This window comes from Dendrobates tinctorius, unplaced genomic scaffold (genome assembly GCF_039654945.1).
Source record: "Dendrobates tinctorius isolate UK_male_01 unplaced genomic scaffold, ASM3965494v1 ptg000057l, whole genome shotgun sequence".
Taxonomy (NCBI): Eukaryota; Metazoa; Chordata; class Amphibia; order Anura; family Dendrobatidae; genus Dendrobates; species Dendrobates tinctorius.
The window spans coordinates 926315-952586 of NW_027361725.1; the positions used below are offsets into that span (position 1 = coordinate 926315).

Below are 26272 nucleotides of genomic sequence, written 5' to 3' on the forward strand. Positions count from 1 at the left end.
ATGTATTTGGATGAATTCATCATACCATCAACAGCAAATAAGCTCCCTGTACCATCAGCTGTAAAAAAGCCCCAAAACATCTGTTTTGGAGGGTGTTCTACAGTTTGGTGAATATGATCAGCTCGCAATGGTTCATTTTTGCTTCTTCTAACACTTGCTCTGTACCCTTGAACAAAAAGATGGGCTTCTTCACTGAAAATTACACTTTTCCACTGGCTAATTGTCCAAGATTTGTATTTTTTTGCCCATGCGAGTCATTTTGCCTTCATTGGAGATGTCAGAAGTTGTTTCGGTACTGGCTTTGTTGCCCTCCGACCAACTTCCTGAAGCCTGCGCCGTACAGTCGAATCGCTAATATCAATACCTGCAGCGAACAAGTCTCTTTGGAGGTCTTTACTTGTTTTTCTTGCATTAATTTTACTATATCAGTTCTTGGTGTTGTTTTCCTTTTTCTTCCACATTTCCCTTTTCGTTTTGGAGAAAACGATCCAGTTTCATTGTGTCTGCGAATTATTATTGAAACGGTAGATTTTCCAATACCAATGGTGGAAGCGATTTCTCTTACAGTCAGACTTGTATGTTCATTAAGAGTAATAATTCTAGACCTCTTCCGTGGAGTAACATCCAATTTTACAGGCACGAATCACACTGAGAGAAAAAGTACACTAAACCACTCCTCACAGAAACAAGCTCTCAACTGAAGCTGAGGGGCAGCTAGCTGTTATTTTCTGACTAAAACCAGTCAAACCACATTTTGTTACTCAAGGTTGTACACTCACCTGTTCAAAGCAGTTAAAACTGGTTTGAATCACTGACTGGTAACCAACTTACAATTTTACTTTAAAAAAATGCTTTGTCCCAATTAATTTGTACAGCACTGTATATATACGAGTGTGTGTGTGTGTATATATATATATATATATATATATATATATATATATATATATATGTATATATATATATATATGTGTGTTACAGTAGACATATATTGTTCACCTGGCACATTATCATGACGGGAAGATTTGAACTCATCCATTGTACATATTGCAGACTCCATTCGGTAAAGTGGAAACCCCACGTATATGTAACATATAATACAATACAGCTATCTGATAAGAATATATTAAATATGTCATTTGGGGGATAACGTCCATACTTCTCTTTTAGCTTCGACTGTGCTGGAGAAGAACTATAGCCTTCCAGGCATGAAAAATGCTGTAATCCTTTGGTTAATTGCTTGTCATACTCTATAATGAGATATTTAACATTGAGTACAGATGATACTAACAATGGAAACTGCAATGGCCTTAGGTGTTTCAGGTAACAAGAGGTATTTTCAATGTTCTCTTATGCATCACTACTCCACTGGCTGCAATTACTAATAGTGTCCTAGCACAATGCACAGTAGCTGGAATTTTAATCTTAATGTTTTAATTATTCTCTATAAGATGATGTTATTCACTATTTCCAAAAATTAAAGTAGCACCTTTGGAAAAAATTGGTTTATTTCCTAGGGCCTGTTGAAATCTAACGTCTGACTATACTTAACTTGACAGTCGGCCTGCAATCTATACCAATTAGATCGATGACCAGTTTAGCCAAAATCTAGGGATGTAGCTAAAGCCTCAGAGAGAAGTAGTAGTGTACATATTGTTTTTCATCCACATTTCCCATAGATACATAAAATAATGGATACATGCAAAACATTTAAAAATGTGACATAGGAGAACTTACAGTTGCTTCTCTTTGTATGGGGATGGGTAAGAGGTAATGGAGTTTAAAGGGAACCATCAGGTACCCCATGCCCTCCAACCCAGCAGCATTCACTTATTTACTGTATGAGTAAATTCCACGTCTAACCAGCCCTGTATAATATTTTTCTGTAAAAATGAAGTTTAAGAAAAGCATTTAAAATGTACTCGTTTCCTATGCTAATGTGGGCTTTGACTAGTCGATGCGGTGTTAGTTGCCCCAGACTAGTCAGCCCTCTTTTCCAGTCACCCATGACAGCACCAACAAATATTAGTGTGCTGTCATGAGTCCCGAAAAAACACATTACCGGTAAGTAATATACATGTTTTCCAGTCACCCATGACAGCACCCTAATATTCATTTATGCTGTCATGGGTTCCGTAATAACAAATTACCGGTAAGTAATATACTTGTTTCCATGTTATCATGCCCATATTTTGCAGGAGCTGCCATCATCGCCAACTCCTGCAAAACTCATGCAGGCACGGCTCACATTTTGGCAGCGTGACTGCACCTTTGCAGTTGGGTGTACACTTCCCGACTTCAGAGGTGCACTGCGCATGACCAGAAGCCATCTTCTGGACTTTTGGTTATGTGCACTGCACCTTTGAAGCTGGAGAACCATACAACCAGCTTCTGAGGCGCACTGCGCAGTATCGGAAGTTCAGAAGATGGCTTCTGTTCAAGCGCAGTGTACCTATGAAGCCGGGAAGTGTATACCCAGCTGTAGAGGTGTAGTGACACTGCCAAAATGTGCGGCGTGCCTGCGCGAGATTTGCATGAGCAGCGTTGACGACCGCTCCTGCACATTGTTCTTATGCCCACAGAGGTGTGATAACATGAAAACAAGGCTGACTAGTCTGGGGCATGCCCCATCAACTAGTCAAAGCCCTCATTATCATAGGAAGCAGGGACATTATAAATGCATCTTTTAAATCTGATTTTTCCAGAAAACATTATACCAGTGTAAGATGCGTGCAGGAATAGGTATGTCACCACGGAGCAGACGGACCAACAGTTAAAGGGGAGGTTTATTTACAGTGAAATAATGCTGGTAAAATTAACAGTGTAGAAATGAATATAAAGTGAACGGGTTTAGCAAACAGCCACAAAAGCATAAACAGTATTTATCAGTAATAAGAGTTATTTTCCTATGATGAAACTTATCAGTCTGCAGGGATCTTGATTGAAGGGATCACTCTTGTCCAACGTTGGCACCAAATCACCAGCGGTGCGGGAAGTCTGTAGTCCTCTGTGTCCTGGGCCTTTAATGTTGTCCAGCCGGGGTATGAGGGGTTAATGCGGGAGCCAGAGGGGTATGAGCCTGACGATATCCCCTTTGCTCCAAGTCCTTCTCTCCTACTCTGCTGCGGTGCTTTCTCACCGGAATCAGGGGCTCTGCATTAACACATAAGTCACCGCAACCTTGTATGTGGCTTAGTCTCTCTAAACAGGTCACAGCTCTGTTACTGTATGCAGCCTCCTTGCAGGGAAGCGTCTTGCCAAACAACACAGTCTCTCTGCGGGGGAGCGTCTTGTCACAGAACACAGTCTCTCTGCTGGGCAGCGTCTTATCACAGGACACAAACTCCCTGCGGGGCAGCGTCTTATCGCATGGGGAAGTGCGCAACCTTCCTGATACTGCAGTCCCAGGCTTCACGTACTCACGGTCTGCAGTCTTTGTCCGCGGTCTCTCTGACTCTGGCGGCTGTACCAGAGTTCTCTCCCCGCCTGCATCAGCGTCATCCCCTGTCTGATGTCTGCGCTGCTCTGAGGAAAGCGTGCACTGTTTTCCCACTCTCAGCTCTCCTCCCTTCCTGTTCCTGGCTGCAGAACAGGCTGCTAAAGGGTCCCCTGGGGAACCTGCTGCCCTGCTGAATGGTTCTGGGCACGGAGCAGAGGAGGAAACCCTCCCTCGGCTCCTCCTGTACTTCACCCCCTTACACCGGTCTGGTTAGGCAGGACATTTTCTCATAAATAAGTGAATGCTGCTCGGTTGGAGGGCATGAAAGACCTGATAGTTTCCCTTTAAAGGCAACCTTTACTTATATTAACCATTAGGACATAGAGACGTCATAAGGGTGAGGGGATCTAGGAGACAAAATAGAATGTACAGCTCCATACACATAAGATAAAAGCTTCCCAAAATTACTGATTTCGACCACAACAAACAATTGTTGGCTGCTCTGGTGAAACAATTGTTTTTTACTGATGTCTGACAAATTATGCTTATTTTTCAAAACATTGTTATTGCTCTTGAACACAAGAAGGGTCTTGTTTCTGACATATATAGGGGTCCCATTGGTGTAATTACAACTACTAGAAATGTATGGTAAGTGTTCAATAATTAAATAATGGCTAAGACCCTTTAAGGACACTGTTTTATTTTACTTTAATTTTGCTCATCACATCGGAATCATATACAGTAGATGTTCACAAACTTTTGCAAAATTTTGAATTAATTCAATTCACCAAATTATTTACAGGAGGAGGCATCAAACTACGAATTAAGTGTGAGAATTCTAAATGCTCAAAACATCCACGGGACAGATGTCGGTAAGTTATCCCTTTTTGTCACGCAAATCTAGCAGTTGATTGTAAGCTCTGTCTGCATCATTGGCCTCTGAAAAACATTAATTTTTAGTTCTATAATGTTTCACTTTTATGCAATCATTTTGCAACCTGTTTCTTTCATAAAACGATCGATGAGCACCGAGGTCTTTATTTTTTTTTCAGTGCTTGTGACCAAACAGACAGCAACCCTAATGAATCTCGTATGAGAGAAGATCACAGGATGGTCATGATAATTAACGTTGCTTATTGCATCAGATACTACACATAACAAAGTGCAATGTTTTGGCACAAGTTGCCTTTTTCAATGAAGATTATGTGCAAAAGCGGTATTAGAGTAAAATATGCACAAATTAAATATACATACACAATAAATATAGCATTACATATATACATATTTTCTAAAACTCACAAGCAGCGTTGACATTTTTGTTAATTAATATTGTTTAATTAGGACCCTTGGAGAGCTCTATGGAGTTCAGGGATAGCAGTGGCTCCCCAACCCTGGTTACTAAGGGGTCCAAAAGCTTCTCTACCCCATAAGAAGACACTATTGTTGTAAATAGGTAACAGGTGGATCCCGAATTCTTAAAGCACTTTTCCAGCTTTTTTAATTTTTTTATCTCTCGGATTGGTATTACTCAGGGGCAGACATACCACCGGTGCAGCCAGTGCAACTGCATCGGGGCCCGGAGGTGGAGGTAAACCCTGGCAGGCAGGGGTGTACTGCCCAAAGCGTCAGACCGTACAGCCGCTATGGGATCACTCAGTCAAGATTACATGCAGGAGTGAGAGGGGCCTGGTGTCATGCAACACCAGGCCCCTCTCAATCACTCCCATAATCATGCATCTGCCCAGAGCCGAGGAGAGAGCAAGGTGCGCAGAGTGCAGGAGTTCAAAAAGTGGGCGTGTCATGCAGGGAGAGACACTGGCCAATGAACGGTTTCCCCTCAACACTGATGTGAGTGCTACTGGCTGCCGTCTCTGTTCTCCTGTATGGCACCTCCCAATGGTGAGTACTCACCTGTAGTCAGGGGCCCAGGCCGCACAGCACACAGGGGACAGCAGTGTAGGAAGAGCAGGATTTACGTTGTGTCTTCTGATCCCTCCAATATTCTATTCTCAGCAGGCTGCAGTATCTCAGAGAAGAGGTCGGGGGAGGAGGCTCACTGCACGGGACATCACGGCCGCAGCAGGAAGCTGACATCCTCTCTGCTCTGTGTCCCCATCCCCCACAGTGGGTTCTACAGCCCTGTCCAGCTGATCTCAGAACTATGAGACCGACCACCTCCACGGCTCATCTGATCACCTGGGGTCATAAATTAGTATGTGTGTGTACGTATATAAGTGTTTTTCACTAATTTAGAATATCATCAAAAAGTTAATTTATTTCAATTCTTCAATACAAAAAGTGAAACTCATATATTATATAGAGTCATTACAGAGTGATCTATTTCAAATGTTTATTTTTGTTAATGTTGATCATTATGTCTTACAGCCAATGAAAACCCAAAAGTCATTATCTCAGTAAATTAGAATACTTTATAACACCAGCTTGAAAAATGATTTTAAAATCAGAAATGTTGGCCTACTGAAATGTATGTTCAATAAATGCACTCAATACTTGGTCAGGGCTCCTTTTGCATCAATTACTGCATCAATGCAGCGTGGCACGGAGGAGATTAGCTTATGGCACTGCTGAGGTGTTATGGAAGCCCAGGTTGCTTTGATAGCAGCCTTCAGCTCATCTGCATTGTTGGGTCTGGTGTCTTTAATCTTTCTCTTGACAATACCTTGTGTTAAGGTCAGGCGAGTTTGCTGGCCAATAAAGCACAGTGATACTGTTGTGTTTAAACAGGTATTGGTACTTTTAGCAGTGTGGACAGGTGACAAGTCCTGCTGGAGAAAGAAATTTCCATCTCCAAAAAGCTTGTCGGCAGAGGGAAGCATGAAGTGCTCAAAAATTTCCTGGTAGATGGCTGCGCTGACTTTGGTCTTGATAAAACACAGAACCAGCAGATGACATGGCTCCTCAAACCATCACTAGACCTCAAGCAGCTTGGATTGTGTGCTTCTCCACTCTTCCTCCACTTCCTGCAAACTCTGGGACCTTAATTTCCAAATGAAATGCAAAATTTACTTTCATCTGAAAACAACATCTTGGACCACTGAGCAGCAGTCCAGTTCTTTTTCTCCTTGGCCCAGGTAAGACGCTGTCTTTTGGTCATGAGTGGCTTGACACAAGGAATGCGACACCTGTAGATCAAGTCCTGGATACGTCTGTGTGTGTGGTGGCTCTTGAAGCAATGACTCCAGCGCCTTGTGAATCTCCCCAAATTTTTGAATGGCCTTTTCTTACCAATCCTTTCAAGGCTGTGGTTATCCTGGTTGCTTGTGCACCTTTTTCTGCCACACTTTTTCCTTCCACTCAATTTCCATTAATATCCTTTTGATACAGACTCTGTGAGCAGCCAGCTTCTTTAGCAATGATCTTTTGTGGCTTACCCTCCTTGTCGAGTCTGTCAATGACTGCCTTCTGGACATCTATCAACTCAGCAGTCTTCCCCATGATTGTGAAGCCTACAGAGACAAACTAAGGGACCTTTGTAAACGCTTAGGAAGCCTTTGCAGGTGTTTTTTGTTAATTATTTTAACTTAATTTACTGAGATAATGACTTTTGGGTTTTCATTGGCTGTAAGCCATAATCATCTACATTAAATTAACTTTTTGATATATTCTAATTTTGTGAGGAGCACCTGTGTATATATATATTACACAAACACACATACAGTATATATATCTCCATCTCAGTGGAAAAATATAAATAAATATATTTTTTAGAGGTGTGTGGTCCCAAATAGAACTTTTGCTGTGGGGCCCTGTGATTCCTATGTATGGCTCTACTTGCAGGGCAGTAATAATGAGGGCAATCTGGCTTGTTTTTCAGAGTATGAGGTTCCAGGGGTCCCATTTCCAGATTGCCCTTATCATAAGCAGCGTACCAGGCAGTGAGGGGGACCCAGACCACTTCTTGCTCAGGGGCCCCAAGCTGTCAGTGTCCACCCCTGGTATCACTAATACATGTTCCGCGCCCGTGGTAGAATACTTACCAGCCGCCGTCTTCTGCTATTCTTGGTGCCGCTCCAGCCCTCTTATGCTAGTTCTGAGTAGTCGGATCACTCAAGGACCAAAAGTAATTTGTCAATGTAAGTCTTTGAGAGCAGGAACAAGGCTCTCATAGACTTAGATTGAGAGTTTGTGACCATTATCTCTGACTTCTGGTCGGTCAGGAGCTACTGTCGAAAGATAACGGAGCTGGACCGGAACGACGTTGGGAGCAGCAGAAGTCAGTGACTGTTAAATACTTTATTACTGAAAGTGATTAAAACATTGTTTCTCAACTCCAGTCCTCAAGACCCACCAACAGGTCATGTTTTCAGGATTTCCTTAGTATTGCACAGGTGATGGAATTAATGCTTGAGCAGGTGTTGAAATCACCTGTGCAATGCTAAGGATATCCTGAAAACTTGACCTGTTGGTGGGTCTTGAGGACTGGAGTTGAGAAACACTGGCTTAAAATGTTGTCAGAAGCAAGTTCCACATCTTTGACCAGTGTATTTCACATCTACGTGGATGGAGGGCGGCTGAGCATGCACAACTCTCTCCATTCATCTCTTTGGGAGGTCTGTAAATAGGTGAGCTAATATATCAAGAGTAGAGTTGAGCGATACCGTCCGATACTTCAAAGTATCGTATCGGATGGTATCGGCCGATCTTTAAAAAAAGTATCGGTATCGCCGATTCCGATACCGGAAGTCCCATTCAAGTCTATGGGACTTCCGGTATCGGAATAAGAAAAACCCTTTCCTGCCCTTGTACAGCCTCTCTGGGGTCTGTACGGGCCTTTCGGGGGGCTGTGCCGGCCTGCCAGGGGGTCTGTGCAGGCTCCGGTGGTCTGTGCCGGCCTGCCGGGGGGCTGTGCCGGCCTGCCGGTGGTCTGTGCAGGCTCCGGTGGGCTGTGCCGGCCTGCCGGGGGGCTGTGCCGGCCTGCCGGGGGGCTGTGCAGGCTCCGGGGGGCTGTGCCGGCCTGCCGGGGGGCTGTGCCGGCCTGCCGGGGGGCTGTGCAGGCTCCGGGGGGCTGTGCCGGCCTGCCGGGGGGCTGTGCCGGCCTGCCGGGGGTCTGTGCAGGCATCGTCCGATGGGACTACAAGTCCCATCGGGCGATGCCTGCTACCATGACAGTGATTGACACATTAGCCAATGATGGGACAGTAATAGTCCTATCATCCGGCTAATGTGTTGAATGTAAAAAAAAAAAAAAAAAAATTACATGCTACATACATACAACATGCATACTACATACATGCTACATTCATACTACATACTACATACATGCTACATACATGCTACATTCATACTACATACTACATACATGCTACATACATGCTACATTCATACTACATAAATACTACATGCAACATACATACTACATATATACTACATACATACTACATATATACTACATACATACTACATATATACTACATGCATGCTACATACATACTGCATGCTACATACATACTACATGCTACATACATACCACATATATACTACATACATACCACATACATACTACATACATACTACATGCATGCTACATGCATGCTACATGCTACATACATAACACATATATACTACATGCATGCTACATACATAGTACATGCTACATGCATGCTACATACATACTACATGCTACATACTACATATATACTACATGCATGCTACATACATACTACATGCTACATACTACATATATACTACATGCATGCTACATACATACTACATGCTACATACATACTACATATATACTACATGCATGCTACATACATACTACATGCTACATACATGCTACATATATACTACATGCATGCTACATACATACTACATGCTACATACATACTACGTATATACTACATGCATGCTACATACATGCTACATACATACCACATACATACTACATACATGCTACATATATACTACATATATACTACATGCATGCTACATACATACTACATGCTACATACATACTACATATATACTACATACATACTACATGCTACATACATACTACATATATACTACATGCATGCTACATACATACTACATGCTACATACATACCACATACATACTACATACATGCTACATGCTACATATATACTACATATATACTACATGCATGCTACATACATACTACATGCTACATACATACTACATATATACTACATACATACTACATGCATGCTACATACATACTACATACATACTACATGCTACATACATACCACATACATACTACATGCTACATACATTCATACATATATACTACATGCATGCTACATACATACTACATATATACTACATGCATGCTACATACATACTGCATGCTACATGCATGCTACATACATACTACATACATACTACATACATACCACATATATACTACATACATACAATACATTCATACAATACATACATAGACATACAGTACATATAACATAGAGTAACATACTTACCAATACTTGTCACATTGTTCCCCGAAGCCATTGTCTTTTCCGGAATAAATATTAACATAACAAACCACAAAAATACTCACCCACGATCCGAAGCAGTCCACGAGTGTGTCCCACGACGATCTTGGGTAGAGAACTGCAGCATCAGCTGATGCTGCCGTTCTCTACGGGCTGCAGGAATCCAATGACGGAAGGTAGGTATCCTTCCGCACTGTATTCCTCCGCCACTTAAAAAAAAAAAAAAGTCCCTAGTCTCACTTTATGCCATTGCTGTGTGGGAAATTCCCACACAGCAATGGCATAAAGTGAGACTAGGGACTTTTTTTTTTTTAAGTGGCGGAGGAATACAGTGCGGAAGGATACCTACCTTCCGTCATTGGATTCCTGCAGCCCGTAGAGAACGGCAGCATCATCTGATGCTGCAGTTCTCTACCCAAGATCGTCGTGGGACACACTCGTGGACTGCTTCGGATCGTGGGTGAGTATTTTTGTGGTTTGTTATGTTAATATTTATTCCGGAAAAGACAATGGCTTCGGGGAACAATGTAACAAGTATTGGTAAGTATGTTACTCTATGTTATATGTACTGTATGTCTATGTATGTATTGTATGAATGTATTGTATGTATGTAGTATATATGTGGTATGTATGTAGCATGTAGTATGTATGTAGTATGTATGTAGCATGCAGTATGTATGTAGCATGCATGTAGTATATATGTAGTATGTATGTAGCATGCATGTAGTATATATGTAGTATGTATGTAGCATGCATGTAGTATATATGTGGTATGTATGTAGCATGTAGTATGTATGTAGCATGCATGTAGTATATATGTAGTATGTATGTAGCATGTAGTATGTATGTAGTATGTATGTAGTATGTATGTGGTATGTATGTAGCATGTAGTATGTATGTAGCATGCATGTAGTATGTATGTAGTATGCATGTAGTATGTATGTGGTATGTATGTGGTATGTATGTAGCATGTAGTATGTATGTAGCATGCATGTAGTATATATGTAGTATGTATGTAGCATGTAGTATGTATGTAGTATGTATGTAGTATGTATGTGGTATGTATGTAGCATGTAGTATGTATGTAGCATGCATGTAGTATGTATGTAGTATATATGTAGTATGTATGTAGCATGTATGTGGTATGTATGTAGCATGTAGTATGTATGTAGCATGTAGTATGTATGTAGCATGCATGTAGTATATATGTAGTATGTATGTAGTATGTATGTGGTATGTATGTAGCATGTAGTATGTATGTAGCATGCATGTAGTATGTATGTAGCATGCATGTAGTATGCATGTAGTATGTATGTAGTATGTATGTAGTATATATGTAGTATGTATGTAGCATGTATGTGGTATGTATGTAGCATGTAGTATGTATGTAGCATGCATGTAGTATATATGTAGTATGTATGTAGTATGTATGTGGTATGTATGTAGCATGTAGTATGTATGTACCATGCATGTAGTATGTATGTAGCATGCATGTAGTATGTATGTAGCATGCATGTAGTATGTATGTAGCATGCATGTATGTATATAGCATGCATGTAGCATGCATGTAGTATGTATGTAGTATGTATGTAGCATGCAGCATGTATGTAGCATGTATGTAGCATGTATGTAGTATGTATGTAGTATATATGTATGTATGTAGCATGTAGTATGTATGTAGCATGTAGTATGTATGTAGTATTTTTTTTTTTTTAACATTTAACACATTAGCCGGATGATGGGACTACTACTGTCCCATCATTGGCTAATGTGTCAATCACTGTCATGGTAGCAGGCATCGCCAGATGGGACTTGTAGTCCCATCGGACGATGCTTTCACAGACCCCCGGACATCAGCACAGCCCCCCGGCAGGCCGGCACAGCCCCCCGGCAGGCCGGTACAGACCCCCACAGGGTGCACAGACCACCGGCAGGCCGGCACAGCCCCCCGGCAGGCCGGTACAGACCCCCACAGGGTGCACAGACCACCGGCAGGCCGGCACAGCCCCCCGGCAGGCCGGTACAGACCCCCACAGGGTGCACAGACCACCGGCAGGCCGGCACAGCCCCCCGGCAGGCCGGTACAGACCCCGGGCAGTCCACACAGCCCCCCGGCAGGCCGGCACAGCCCCCCGGCAGGCCGGCAGAGACCCCCGGAAGGCCCGAAATGACGGCGCATCATGATGCGCACACACCGCGCATCATGATGACGTCAGGCTGTCAATCAACTGAACTTCCGATTCCGATGCCGAATTCCGATATTGAAAAAATATCGGAAGTCGGTATCGGAATTCCGATACAGCAAGTATCGGCCGATACCCGATACTTGCGGTATCGGAATGCTCAACACTAATCAAGAGTAGAGATGAGCAAATATTTCAATCTTTGGTTCAGATTACGATCGCTAAATTTTCAGTATTCGCAGAACATAGCCAAACACTATTAGGCTGTGTGCCTACGTAGCGATTTTTAAGCGTTTTTGCCGCGATTTTCGGTGCGAAAACGCAGCGAAAACATTTAAAAATCGTGTACAGAACGCCCCCCATGCATTCCTATGGCATTCCGCACATGCTGTGCTAATGCTGCGCTTTTTTCTGCGGCGGAATCGCATTGCGGAAAAAAATCGCAGCATGCTCATTCCTTTGTGCGGAATCGCAAAGAATTGCCGCGATTCCGCACCCATAGGAATGCATGTGAATCGCTTACTTCCCGCATAGTGGGCATAGCAAGTTAAGCGTCTCATGTGCGGTTGGTACCCACGGTGTGGAGGAAAGGAGACTGTACTCCAGGCCCTGGGTACCAAACCCCTGTAAAAAAAATAAAAAATCGGAGTATATTTATCTTCCGACGTCCCGCGCTGCATTCCCGGCCTAAGCGTTCCCAGTAATGCCTTGCGGCAAGGCCCTGTGATGACGTAGTATAGCAACGCGAGACTACGTCATCACAGGTCTCGCAAGGCATTACTGGGAACGCTGTGGCCCGGGATGGCAGCGCTGGACGCCGGAAGGTAAATATACCCCGATTTTTTTATTTTTTTTAGCATTTTAACATTCTATTTTTTACTATTGATGCCGCATAGGCAGCCTCAATAGTAAAAACCTGGTCACACTTGTCAAACACTATGTTTGACGAGTGTGACAAACCTGTCAATCACTTTCCAAGCGATGTTTCAAATCGCTTGGAAAGTGCTTGAATATCGCACGTGAAAATCACGGCAAAATCGCGATCATAATCGCGGTAAAATCGCGGTGAAATCGCGCGGAAAAAACCGCGCGATTTATGGGAGGGAGTCTGGTTTTCAGTGTGCGTTTTAAAATGCAACGTAGGCACATAGCCTTACAGTCAATGTGAAGGAAAAACAAATGCATGATCAACACCTTCAAATGGCCCCAAAATCTGCCAAAACACAGCAAATGAGGGTCAGACACTAGGAAAGTGGCCTCAATTCACCCGTAGTACAAACAGTAGCATGACTCGACAGCAATCAGCCATGCATGATTTATCTGTCAGGATCCTGACAGTGCCGGCGTGCAGCCTCCGCTGAGCAGGGACTCACCCGCACTGTGGGGGGCCCGGGGTCAGGTACAGCCGAAAAGTACAGATGCACAGGACCTGTGGACGCTGAAGTTAGCAAGCAGTCACAGGACCTACTGTCATGTGACTGCAAGGGGGCAGGGCTTAGCGTCCTGCTTTCAGAGATGGCAGGACACTATACAAAAACTCAGAGTCAGGCAAAACGGAGGTCATACACAGTACGGGCAAGCGATGTACAGGAGGGATATACAGATGGGAAGTCAGACAAAGCCAAAGGTCATACACAGTACGGGCAAGCGTGGTACAGGAGGGATATTCAGGAGGGAGGTCAGACAAAGCCAAGGGTCATACACAACACAGGCAAAGCAGGTACAGAGTCAGCAAACCAGAGACGTAAACCGTAACAGAGCAGGGTCAGAATACCAGGCAGACGGACAATGATTGGCATGACGCACGGACAGAGCAGGGTCGGGCACACTCAGATAGGAGTATAAGCGACAGGGGAAGGCTCTCCCCTGAAGCTATAAAAACCCTCCCCAGATCCACAGAGAGGCTCTCAGAGTTAACTCCTTCACCACCTACCCAAAACCCAAAACACACCATGACAGTATCTGAGTCTGGGCCAGCATTTACAGCTTTGAATTGAACGTCAAAGTAAGACTAGGTGGGTGAGGGATCAATGTAGGCCTGTTGTGCTGGGAGCCCTGATACCACATGTAACAGCTCAAATTGCTTTCATGCTCATGAAGAGGTGGGTTAGGCTTGGGTGAAGACTGCGGTAAGGTTTGTAATGAGTTGGGGTTTGTAATGAGTTGGGACGTTATTGTGTCAAGTTCACATGTGGTGATGCAAAGTCTTCAGCTGAGATGAGAGGAGAGGGAGGGGGAGCTGGTGGATGGAGGAGAGAATTGAAAGTACTGAATAGCTGTTTAGGGTTGTGAGCCAGGTATGATATGAGGGATGAGAAGTCAGCTTGTTTTGCTGCAGCATTTTTACAACTTCTGTTACTGGACGGGCTACTCCACTCCCTTTCTTTGGCTGCCGTACAGCAGTACGCTTTGTTGATGAAGGCCAGAAAGGCCATGTGCTCCAGTAGATGGTAAGCGCTGCATCAAGTGGCCTCTGCTTCTCTTTCTCCACCTTAACATCACAGACAGTACATTCCTCAGTGGTGGCACTCCAGTTACCCTTGTTTTCTCTCACGTCACAACTCTCCAACCGCTCAAATGACTGTTGGGAACCAGAGATCGCTGAGTCTGTAGTTCTGTTCACATATTGTATGCCATGGGCATCGGAAGTGTACTCCAAAGATTCACAGAGTCAAGAGGAGGAAATCATCTGCACTGATGGCTACATTTTTTCTCAGTTTAATCCAGGGCTGGACAAAGTTGGGTTTGAGCATAATCCAAACCTTCATCAACAGACGCTACCCCGTTAGGTTAGGGTGATCCTTTCAGGACAAGACTCGGATACTTGAGGCGCCAGCGGACTGTGCTGTGTTGTCAGGGCGGGAAGAGGAGGCAGGTGACTCTCAGGGCGAGGAATGGGAGAACAGAGAGGATGACGATGAGGTAGTAGATCACACTTTGTGTAAAACTCAGAGGCATGCAGCTAAGCTCAGCAGAGGAGGAGAAGAAACACCAGGAGGTAATGTAAACACAGAGTTATGCAACCACGACAACCAATGTATCCTGAGCCCCAACTCTGGCATTGGACAGCAGTTTCTGCAGTTACCAGGCTTGGGTCTTTTTTTCAAACCAGCAAAAATCTAAAAAATCACTATCTGTCCTTTTTTAAAAACAACATAGTAGAGTTAAAGGGAATCTGTCACCCCATTTTCGGCCTATGAGCTACAGCCACCGCCATCAGGGGCTTATCTACAGCATTCTCTCTGACCTTTTCCAGCACCTGTGCACTGCAGTACTTTACTCTGCCCTCAACAGGGCAGATAAAGTACACCTGCGCAGGCGCTGCGGCAGAAGTAAGAAGGAGGACGCCATCTCTAGAAGATGGGAGGCACCGGACCTCGACACCCACCGCCCCCGCCCCCCGGTGAGTATAATCTAACTTGTTTTTCTTACAGTATCTTTCAGGTTACATCGGGGGCTTATCTACAGCATTACAGAATGCTGTAGATAAGCCCCTGATGGCGGTGGCCGCAGCTCATAGGCCAAAAATGGGGTGACAGATTCCCTTTAAAAAAAAGTTAAATAATTTGAGTACTACATGCATGAACTGGCACATGCGTAATCAGCATGCATTAATCTGGGAATGTCACTGTGCTAAAATGCAAACTAGTGGGCCTCGCCAACCACTGTCCACCCCATCAACCGCATCTTCTGATTCTCACTGTGGCAAGTATTGTCACATAGATCACCGACCGCAGAACCTCCACTTGTTTACCCCTACAGTTGGGGTGACTGAGAGGCTTTCAGCTGATATGGAAGAGGACATGCCTGCTGTTTTTGACTGATCTTACATACCAAGCACACCCCATCTTTCTCAATCCACCGTAACATCTCTGCCTGCACTTCTCACACAGTCCAGCAGCTTGTTGTGTTCACCCTACTCTACCCTGTGTCAGCAAAGCAGCGAGCCTTCGTTCATGCAGTTGTGCTCATATAAAATATTCTTTCCTTTTACACATGGCAAAGCTATCAGCATGAACTTCACCATTTTCAATCTATTAATAACAATAACCTTTATTTATATATCGCAAACACATTCCGCATAGCTTTACAAGTCAGCAGTTCATATAAAACAGTCAAAAGTTACCAAATTTAAGATGATCAAACAAAACAAAAATAATGATGACCCTGCTCTTCAGGGCTTACAATCTACAATGAGGTGGGGGTGACACAAATTACAGGTGCTTTTTTACAATGATGGTACAGCCATCATGAGGAAATGGGTGGTAGATAAAGGCTGCATGATTAGGGAACGTGATAGGCCACCCTAAACAGATGTGTTTTTAGGGAGAATCTAAAAATGTCTAACCTGTGGTTATACTCCTAATTTCATGGGGCACAAAGGGTAAGAGGTGAGTTATTTAGGTAGGAGATTGAACTGAGCTGGACAAAAGCCAGATCAGGGGTGTTACCCTCTTTGTGGGTCTCAGAGTTTAAAAGTTGTGAGGGGCCACGAGAAGTGAGTAGAGATAGAAGCTGGGATGCAGTTGGGGAGGTGGAGCTGTTGAAGTCTTCCAGGATAAGGGTTGGCAATTCTGAGGACATGAAGTGTGGCAACAACGCATAAAAGTGGTCAAGGATGTGAGTAGGTGAGTCTGGGGGATGGTATACGACTGGTAATCTGAGGGAGAGGGGATGGAACACCCTGATGGTGTGAACCTCAAAAGAAGAATGGCGTCCAATCAGCCTGTATTTATTTATTTAGTTAAAACAGGATTGTTGTTAGCACTGAGGAATGTAGGGTTATTGTGGCATTAGCAGTGATTGTACAGTGGGATATACACATATTCCATGCATTCTAATCCGGAGGTGGATAAGCCGTAAGCTTACTATTACTTTTCAGAGAACTAATTATTGTGAATAGCCTGCTGCCTCCTCTGATGATCGTCGCACAATTGTGTCATTGTCTGGCCAATAGGGGCCAGTTGAGAGAAGTTTGCGACAAAGATCATAGCGCTTGTCCCCCAGTACCAGTTGCCCAGTCACCATTACTTCTCTAAGAAAGATGTGCCTGCGCTACAGCAGCAAGTCGCAGACACCACCCATTCCCTGAAAAATTCTATGTCTGCCAGGGTGCATTTCAACACTGACACCTGGACGAGCAAGCATGGACAGGGGAGTTACATCTCATTGACTGGCTGACTCTAGTGGCTGTCTGGGCAGTCGGAAAAGGGGCTACTACACAAGTCTAACAATCCCCAAGGCTTGAGAATGCTTAGGAGAGAAAAGCGTGAATAGGGTCTTCTTCGATAGATAAGGGGTAATGTACAATCAAATTGTACTCACTTGGTAGAAGATTAAAATAGCGTGTAGAAACTCGTTAGAGTTGACAGCTGCTGCAGCTACACTGGTCAGCCGGTGGCCAAGTTATGGTATTAGAAACTGGAGAAACTCGTGGAGTAACCTGCGCTGCTGTATAAAATCCGATCAACACGATTTAGGGATAAAGATGATAATATATTCACTCAACGCATTTCGAAGTTGTACAGGCACACTACATATTTAAACAGTATGTAGTGTGCCTGTACCGCTATAGCATTTCCTGAAGAAGAAGTTGAGAGACTTTGAAACGCATTGAGTGAATAAATCATCATCTTTATCCCTAAATCGTGTGTTCGGATTTTATACAGCAGCGCAGGTTACTCCATGAATTTCTCCAGTTTCTAATCCTCAAAGCTTGCAGGGCGCTTGGGGATGGAGAAATAAACCACTATACGATGAATAACTAAACTAATACAAGAGAAAAACTGGAACAGCATAATGATTCAAATATAGGGTGCCAGGCCTGCAGGCAAAAAGACCATTACTTGCCCCAAATTCCAATAGTAAAAAAAAAAAAGGCAGCACTCCATAACTTTAGTAGTAGAAAAAACTGGATTTATTTCAGACCCACATGTCTAACCTAGCACACACCAGGGATGGAGAACTAAAGCAGTAGACACCAAGGTGTCACTAGACACCAAATCTTGTAATCCCCAGGGCTTGCGAAACAAACCTCTGTATGTAACAGTTCCTCCAGTACTTCTGTCTCCTCCACCTCCTCTAGGGCCTCCACCTGTGTCTTCATCCTGTCCCTTATTGAAACCCACGTTCCAACACTGCAGAGAGAATCCCCCCACCTCCATACTGCGCTGCCAGGGCTCACCGCAATCAGACAGTGTTTATGTAGCACAGTACCAGAGGAATAAACCAAAGGAATAAACAAGCACAAATGGGTCAATATCAGAAACAATCCAAATGGGTCTATATTGGTCAGGAGCAGATATGCCAAAAACAAGAGACAAACAGCAGGTCAGGATCCAAACCAAGTCAAATACCAGGGAGTCAAAACTCGAGAAGGGGAACACAGAGTCGGGATGGAAAGAGGGGAATAAACAGACACGGGTAAAGTCAGCAAAAGCAGCAGGGCAAATCAGGGCAAGCAGAGTCAGCTACACAAGCCGTAGGCAGAAACTATAACTGACACCGCCTGCAGAATGCAGTGGTGAGAAATAGCCTGCATGAAGCCAGAACGAGAAAGTTAACCCTTGACACGATCAGACCGGGAAAGAGAGACAGTAAACAATACCCGGCCTGGATCATAACAGGACCCTCCTCTCAAGGGGGGGGCACCATTCACCCAGGCTTCCCAGGATAACGAGCGTGAAAGGCCCGAACAAATCGATCAGCATGGACAGATCGCGCCGGGACCCACAAATGATCCTCAGGGCCGTAACCCCTTCAATAAACCAAATACTGAAGTGAACGGCGGACCAAGCGAGAATCCACAATCCGTTCCACTTCATACGCAGTCTGACCATCCATAGAGACAGGTGGCGGAAGGGATCGCGACCCAACAGGGGAAGGTACAAATAACTTAAGGAGGGACTTATGGAACACATTGGGGATATGAAGCGACAGAGGTAAAAATAAACAAAAAGGAACTGGTTGATAACCTCAGTGATTTCATAAGGACCAATAAACTTGGGACCCAGCTTAACAGAAGGAACATTCAACAGTATGTTCTTGGTACACAACCACACTTTATCTACTACCAGAAATTCAGGTCCTAAAGACCGTTGCTTATTGGCAAAAAGTTTGGTTTGCCCTGCGCCTCCCCAATGTTCCTCTGGACCTCCCTCCAAACCTTCCCCAACCGTTGAACTGCCGAATCTGCCCCTGGACATCCTGCATCCAGCCTGGAAAATTCGCCAAAATGTGGGTGAACACCGTAGTTAAAGTACGGAGAGGTGCCACTGGACTGATTAACAATCTTATTATTAAACGCAAACTCAGCCACGGGCAACGAAGAGCATCAATCATCCTGCTGAGACATGGCAAGACACTGCAAAATTTGTTCAAGTGACTGGTCCTCTCTGCCTGACCGTTTGGTCTCGGGATGGTAGGCCGAAGAGAAGGTCAAGCTAATACCCAAACTTTTACAAAAAGCCCTCCAAAATATGGACATAAATTGTACCCCTCTATCAGAAACCACACTCAGAGGCACGCCATGTGACCGCACAACGTGCTCCACAAACAACTTAGATAGTGTCTGTGCATTAGGCAGTCCTGCCAATGGTACAAAATGCGCCTTCTTACTGAATTTGTCAACCACCACCCAGACCACCGTTGTACCATTGGAAGGAGGGAGATCAGTGATAAAATCCATGGACAAATGAGTCCAAGATCTATCCGGAATTGTCAATAGCACTAATTCCCCAGCCGGTCGGTTATGGGAGACTTTAGCAAGAGCACACGTATCACAAGCAGACACAAACACGGCGACATCAAAGGCCATAGAGGACCACCAAAACAACCTGGAAATAGCTCTCTGGGTGGCCAAGATTCCAGGATTCCCATTGAGAGCAGAATCGTGAAACTCTCGAAGCAACCTCAACCGCTATTGAACAGGAACGAAGAGCTTATTATCAGGCAAAGACAGAGGAGCAAGAGACTAAGCATCACAAATCTCCCACTCTAATGCTGAGGTCACCCCTGCAATGACCACCCCATTCTGATGAATGGAGGAAGAATGTTCTGGAGGTGATATTGGATCCAAGCTGTGAGATAAGGCATCAGCCTTGACATTCTTGAAACCAGGTTGAAAGGTGATGAAAAATGAAAGTGTGAAAAAAAAAAAAGCGACCACCTCGTCTATCTAGGAATCAAACGTTTAGCAAACTCAATGTAGGACAAATTCTTGTGGTCTGTAATCACTGGCATCCGATGAGCAGCCCCCTCCAAAAAGTGCCTCCATTCTTCAAAAGCCACTTTTATGGACAATAAATCACATTTCCTGAAATTGTACTTTCTCTCAGTAGGATAAAATTTATTTGAGAAAAAGGCACAAGGTCTTAAATTAGTTAAAGTGACGGGTCCTTGGGACAACACCGCCCCCACCCCCACCTCCGATGCATCCACTTTTATAATGAACGGTTCAGACGGATCGGGCTGAATCAACACAGGGGCAGACATAAAACATTCTTTTAATGAAGAAAAAGCAGCCACTGCTGGAGCAGACCAGTTTTTGAGATCAGCCTCCTTCTGACTGAGATCATTGAGGGGCTTGACCACCTGAGAAAACCCCTTAATGAATAATTTGCAAAACCCCAAAACCGCTGAAGACCCCTAAGGTCTCTGGGATGTACCCAATCAACAATGGCCTGTACCTTTCCAGGGTCCATCCGAAACCCCTTGGCAGACAAGATGAACCACAGAAAGGACAGCTCCTGGGCGAAAAATGAGCACTTTTCAGGCTTAGCAAACAGGGAGTTCTCCTGTAACCTCTGGAGAACTGCATGTAGATGACCCATGTGAGGTTGTTTGTCAGATGAGAATGCAAGAATATCATCTAAATAAACCACCATAAAGCGCCCAATGAAGTCAGCAAAGACATGGTTAATAAAATTCTGAAAAACTGCTGGCACATTTGTGAGACCAAAGGACATGACCAAATTCTCAAACAAACCCTCAGAGGTGAGAAATGCCGTTTTCCACTCATCCCCCTCCCGAATACGGATGAGGTTATATGCTCCCCTGAGGTCCAATTTAGAAAACCACTTGGACCCAGATAATTGGTTGTACAAATCAGGAATGATGTTTATTATACTTGTCTATATTTCCCCTTTTCACATGTAATGCTCCATGGAATAAATGGCACTATATAAATGCATAATAATAATGAGCGGGAGGGGGATAGGTATTTCTCACCGTAATTTTATTTAGTTCCTGAAAATCGAGGCAAGGGCGTAAACCACCATCTTTTTTTTTTTTTTTACAAAAAAGAATAAAGCCACCACAGGAGAGACAGAGGGATGGATGTGACCTTTACATAGGCTTTCTGAGATATACTCCTGCATAGTGGTTTGCTCAGCGCCGGAAAGGTTGTACAGATGGGCCTTAGGCAATTTAGCACCTGGAATAAGATTAATCATACAATCAAGAGCGGTGTGGTGGTAAGACCTCCTTTTTGGAAAATACATCCTCAAAATCATTCAGGTACTCCAAAATACTGTCCAGATTAACAGATGACACAAGTATAGTAGAAAGACAACCCTTAAAACAATTAGGACCCCATTTTACAATATCACAAGATTCCCAGTCTATAACAGGGTTGTGTAACTGTAATCAAGGAAATCACCAGTCCCGCTGGAAGATTGTCCAGGACATAACATGAGATACGTTCCTGATGCAAGGAACCCACCTTGAGGAAGAACAAAATTAACAACATTCTAAACCAGCGGTGTTTTGTCAAAGGCAATAATATGAATTGGAGTCTCAAGCCTAACTGTCCCTAACTTACACTTGGTCACCAAATTAGAGTCAATAAAGTTCATGGACGACCCACAATCCACAAAAGCTGAAGTGGGTGTGTAGCAACTCCCACAACAAAGTTCCAACAATATTTTTTGAAATGAGGAAAAAGGTACCTGAGAGTCTGGGTGATCTCCTCGGCAATCACCCAGGCCCGGCAGCAGGGCAAATCAGGGCAAGCAGAGTCAGCTACACACGCCATAGGCAGAAACTATAACTGACACCACCTGCAGGATGCAGTGGAGAGAAATAGCCAGACTGAAGCCAGAACGAGGCAGAGAAAAGTTAACCCTTGACATGAGAGACAGGAAACAAAACCTGGCATGGATCATGACAACGGGTAGTTGACTCAAAGAGAGTGGAGGACTGCCGGTATCGAAGGCCTACTGCTACAGGCTACACACATAAAGGAGACCCAACTAGGAGTCTACACATTTACAAAAATTTATTGGCAGACACCAACAAAGTGACATCAATTTCACCACAGTAGAAATAGTCTAATAGGGACCAGCAGATCTTCCACTAAACAAAATCCAGCAGATGGCCAGCCAACCAGGAGTGTTCACGTTTCTAAAAATGATTGGCAGACCACCACAGTGGCATCAAATTCACCACAGTAGAAATAGTATAAAAGGGACCGACAGGTCTTCCACTACTCTCAACCCAGCAGATGGACACCCAACCAGGAGTGTTCACATTTACAAAAAATATTGGCAGACACTAAAAAAATGGCATTAATTTTACCACAGTAGAAATAGTATAATGGGGACCGACAGGTCTTCCACTGCACCCAATCCAGCATATGGACACCCAACCAGGAGTGTTTACATTTACAAAAATTAGTGTTAACATCTCCAGTAGCAGAGCAGGCACAGAAGACTTCAATTATGTGAGAACAGTGCAGCACACTAAAAACTACAACATCCAGTATCAGAAGATGTCAGTTGTCTTTGGATAGGGCGTCACATTGTTGGTTCACTTGTGCTTTCAGAAACAGTCACGCCTACCCCACATACACCTCAAGCAGCAAGCCTAATCCCCTTTCACCAGGAGCACACTATTAGCGACTAAACATTAGATTTTTTTACTCTGCACAACCTCTGCACACAGCTGAATTTCAGCGGCACAAAATGAGGTGAAATATGGCATGATGAATTGCGTTACTTACAGAAGAAAGAATTGTTTGTGTGGATGAGGCCTGTATGACAAAGAAGATCTGCTTCAAAAAAATTCAAAGTGAGATATACCCTACTGTATGACAATAGTAACCAACAAAATTTTAGGGAGCCTGTGGATGAGGCCTGTATAACATTGACTAGATGCTACAAACAATTTCAAAGTGAGATGTCCCCTACTGTATGACGTTAGTAACAACAACCTGGGATACAGAGGGCTGTATCACGTTTTGCAACAGAAAAAATTATATTTGTTTTATAATGTGTGTGAGGTCTGCAGACAGTTTCATATCATTGCCACAAAATGACAACATGGGATATGGCAGGCTGTATCACATTTTGCAGCAGAAAAAAATATAATTTCGTTTTTTTTTTATGTGCGTTGGGTCTGCAGACAGCGTCACATCACCGCCACAAAATGACAGCGTGAAATACGGCAGGCTGTATCACGTTTAGCAACAGAAAAAAATAATTATATTTATTAATTAATTTTTAATGTGCATGCGCTGTGCATACTGTGGAATTTCACCATCACTAAATAGCAAGGTGAGATATGGGATGGTGAATCACGGTAGCAACTGCCCCCAAAAAATATTTCTTCATGCACAACAGGTCAAATCACAGAACAATGCCACTACACCACTAAAAGACAAGGAGGAATATGGCATGCTGTTTCACATTTAGCTAGTAAAAAAATAAGATTTAGAACACTATACTTGTGCATTGAGCACAATAGAAGCAGTGCACAACACACTTGTAGGACATGTGCCCTGCCGGCTTTGTCTGTGGACCTCAGTAATGGCAAAAAATACTGTATATATATTGCTGCAAGCTTGATTTCACAGCCACACACAAGACACTACATAGCTAAACTATCTGAGTAAGAAACAACAGCCTAGCTAACTACGTAAAATCTTGCTTCTAACAGTGTCAGCATCAGGAGCAGCCTCTCTGCTCTGTTACAGTGTTAAAATGGCGCTAAAACAAGATGTCCGCTCTTTATACGGAAAGGGACAGGTGATTTCAGCAGCCAATAACACAAGCCATCGTGTCAGGACATTGTGGATGTTTCTAACATAAAGTTAGAAAAAAAATTACAGTTTACAAGAACGCCGCACCTCTGACCTCTGCAAACCCCCTCCCCTCATCATACGTATGCCAAACGCTCATGATGCACCACCATTATTGTAGCCAAAGTGTTGAAAATACAGTGTGTCCGTAAAGTCATGGTGCACTTTGGACCTGTCACTGGAAAGCAACAAAAAACAATAGAAATGTGAAATCTGCTCCAAATAAAGGAAAACTCTCCCAGTTTCATACCTATTCACTCCCGTTCGATGTGGGCTCCATTTGTTGCCCTACACACATCCAAATGATAGTGAAGTTCTTGTCACACACGGGTAAGGACGTCTGGTGTAACAGACTAACGTCTGTGATTCTCTGTTTTAAGTGATTAATGTCGTTGATATGTTCAATGTACACATGTTGCTTCACATAACCCCAAAAGTAAAAGTCTAAGGGCGTCAGATCCAGGGATCGTGGTGGCCATGACTTTACTGGTCAAAAGTGCACCATGACTTTACGGACACACTGTACTTTAGTGACAACGCAAATATTTTCCCGCACTTTTAACAAATGTTACCAATTTTGTTTTATTTTATAAAAGTTTGCTTATGTTTCTGATCACGAATCCGAATGTGTCATATTTCTCCCGAATTTATGTTTGGCAATCAAATTCGCTCATCACTAATCAAGAGGTGGAAACCATGTTTATTAGACATTATGGCATAACCTTCACTGAAACATGAATGTTCAAGTCAGCCATAAATTTGGGTTAGAAATCTTTCACATTGCTTGACCTAATTACAAGTCGTCCTTTGGTTGCAAAAATTATTTACCGTAATAAATCTTTTGTTAAATTAATTTTATGTTAAGCAAATAGATTTTCTATGTGGATGGTGAGGTGTACAGACATCTAATGTTTGCGTAACTTTGTCTAGACTTTTAAAATTCTCCTTGTTATTATAGTTTTGTTATGTATATAGCATATCTAATTTTCGTAGAAGAAATTTTTACCCAGAGGAATCCAATTAGGTTTTGCGTTTACCCCATGCCATTTTTTTTTTAAAAAGAGCATATACCCTGTAGTAAGTAAATAGTAATAGTATATGTAAATAACATAGGGGACACTATTTTGATCAAGAATCTATCCAATGGAGTTATCAGTCCTTCATCGTTCGGCCTCACGTACTGTATGTCTTATGTTGTACTGTGATATGCATCTTCCGCTTACTGAAAGGGATCTGTACTTGCACACAGTGAGTAAACCGGACTGCTACGTATGCTTGCAACTTCCAACATCTTTGTCAGATAGAAAGAGAACCAGGACAGTTTGGAATAATGCAAACCCTGTTTGGGATGAAACATTTCACTTCAGAATCCACAGCCAGGTTAAGGTAAGAATCCCATACATTACAGAAATGAGGCTCTGTGCTAACTCATTTGTGCGCTTTGTACAGTTATATTGTAAGGGTAGCCGCATGGAGCCTGAAGCCACAGACTTTTTTTTTTTAATAAAAAATGGAAAAAATATTTATTTCCTCTGGTTGCAAAGTAGTGAAAACAGAACCATAAACACAAAATCCCAAGCCTTGTCCAGGAACTAACTAAATAATACACGCCCTGGCTACTCAGACATGGCTGAGCTTGCCCTCAGCTATTGTCCATAGCAACCAGTGATACTTGCAGTTTTGTGTACACAGCCTGTACATTCTCCTCTCAGATATTCTGGCTTGTCTCTCTCCAGCTCCAACACAATCCACTCTGTTCAACTTCCCCAGCTGACTGACCAGTGAACACATGGCCTGGTTCTAGTCATAGCTATCTAGGTGCATCTAATCAGGGCCTGTACTGCTAGGATTTTACACTAGCCTACCTGGTTTGCATACAATATATATATGTCAGGATGATTGTCTAATTCATTTATTTGGGGGTCCTTTGCAAAAAATGTTCTATAATTTGTGCATTAACCCAGATTATAGTATAGTATGGTAATTGCACAACCATGCATTCAGGTTTATCTCAGTATTAAAATGAATTATAGAGGGGAAGGGGGAGCCCTCTATAATCACTTTTGTCTGGTGGTGTACACCCATGTGAACACTTATATA

The 26272-nt window shown here is 43.4% G+C and overlaps 1 protein-coding gene across 1 annotated transcript in view; it reads left to right on the forward strand.

Annotated features, from left to right (window-relative positions):
• LOC141091893 (cytosolic phospholipase A2 delta-like) overlaps positions 1-26272 on the forward strand; it is an 89286-nt gene that overhangs the window by 26116 nt on the left and 36898 nt on the right. Inside the window, exons 2-3 of the mRNA XM_073577654.1 lie at positions 4239-4308; positions 25422-25558. Coding sequence (XP_073433755.1) covers positions 4239-4308; positions 25422-25558 — 207 coding nt within the window. The remainder of the gene's footprint in view (positions 1-4238; positions 4309-25421; positions 25559-26272) is intronic.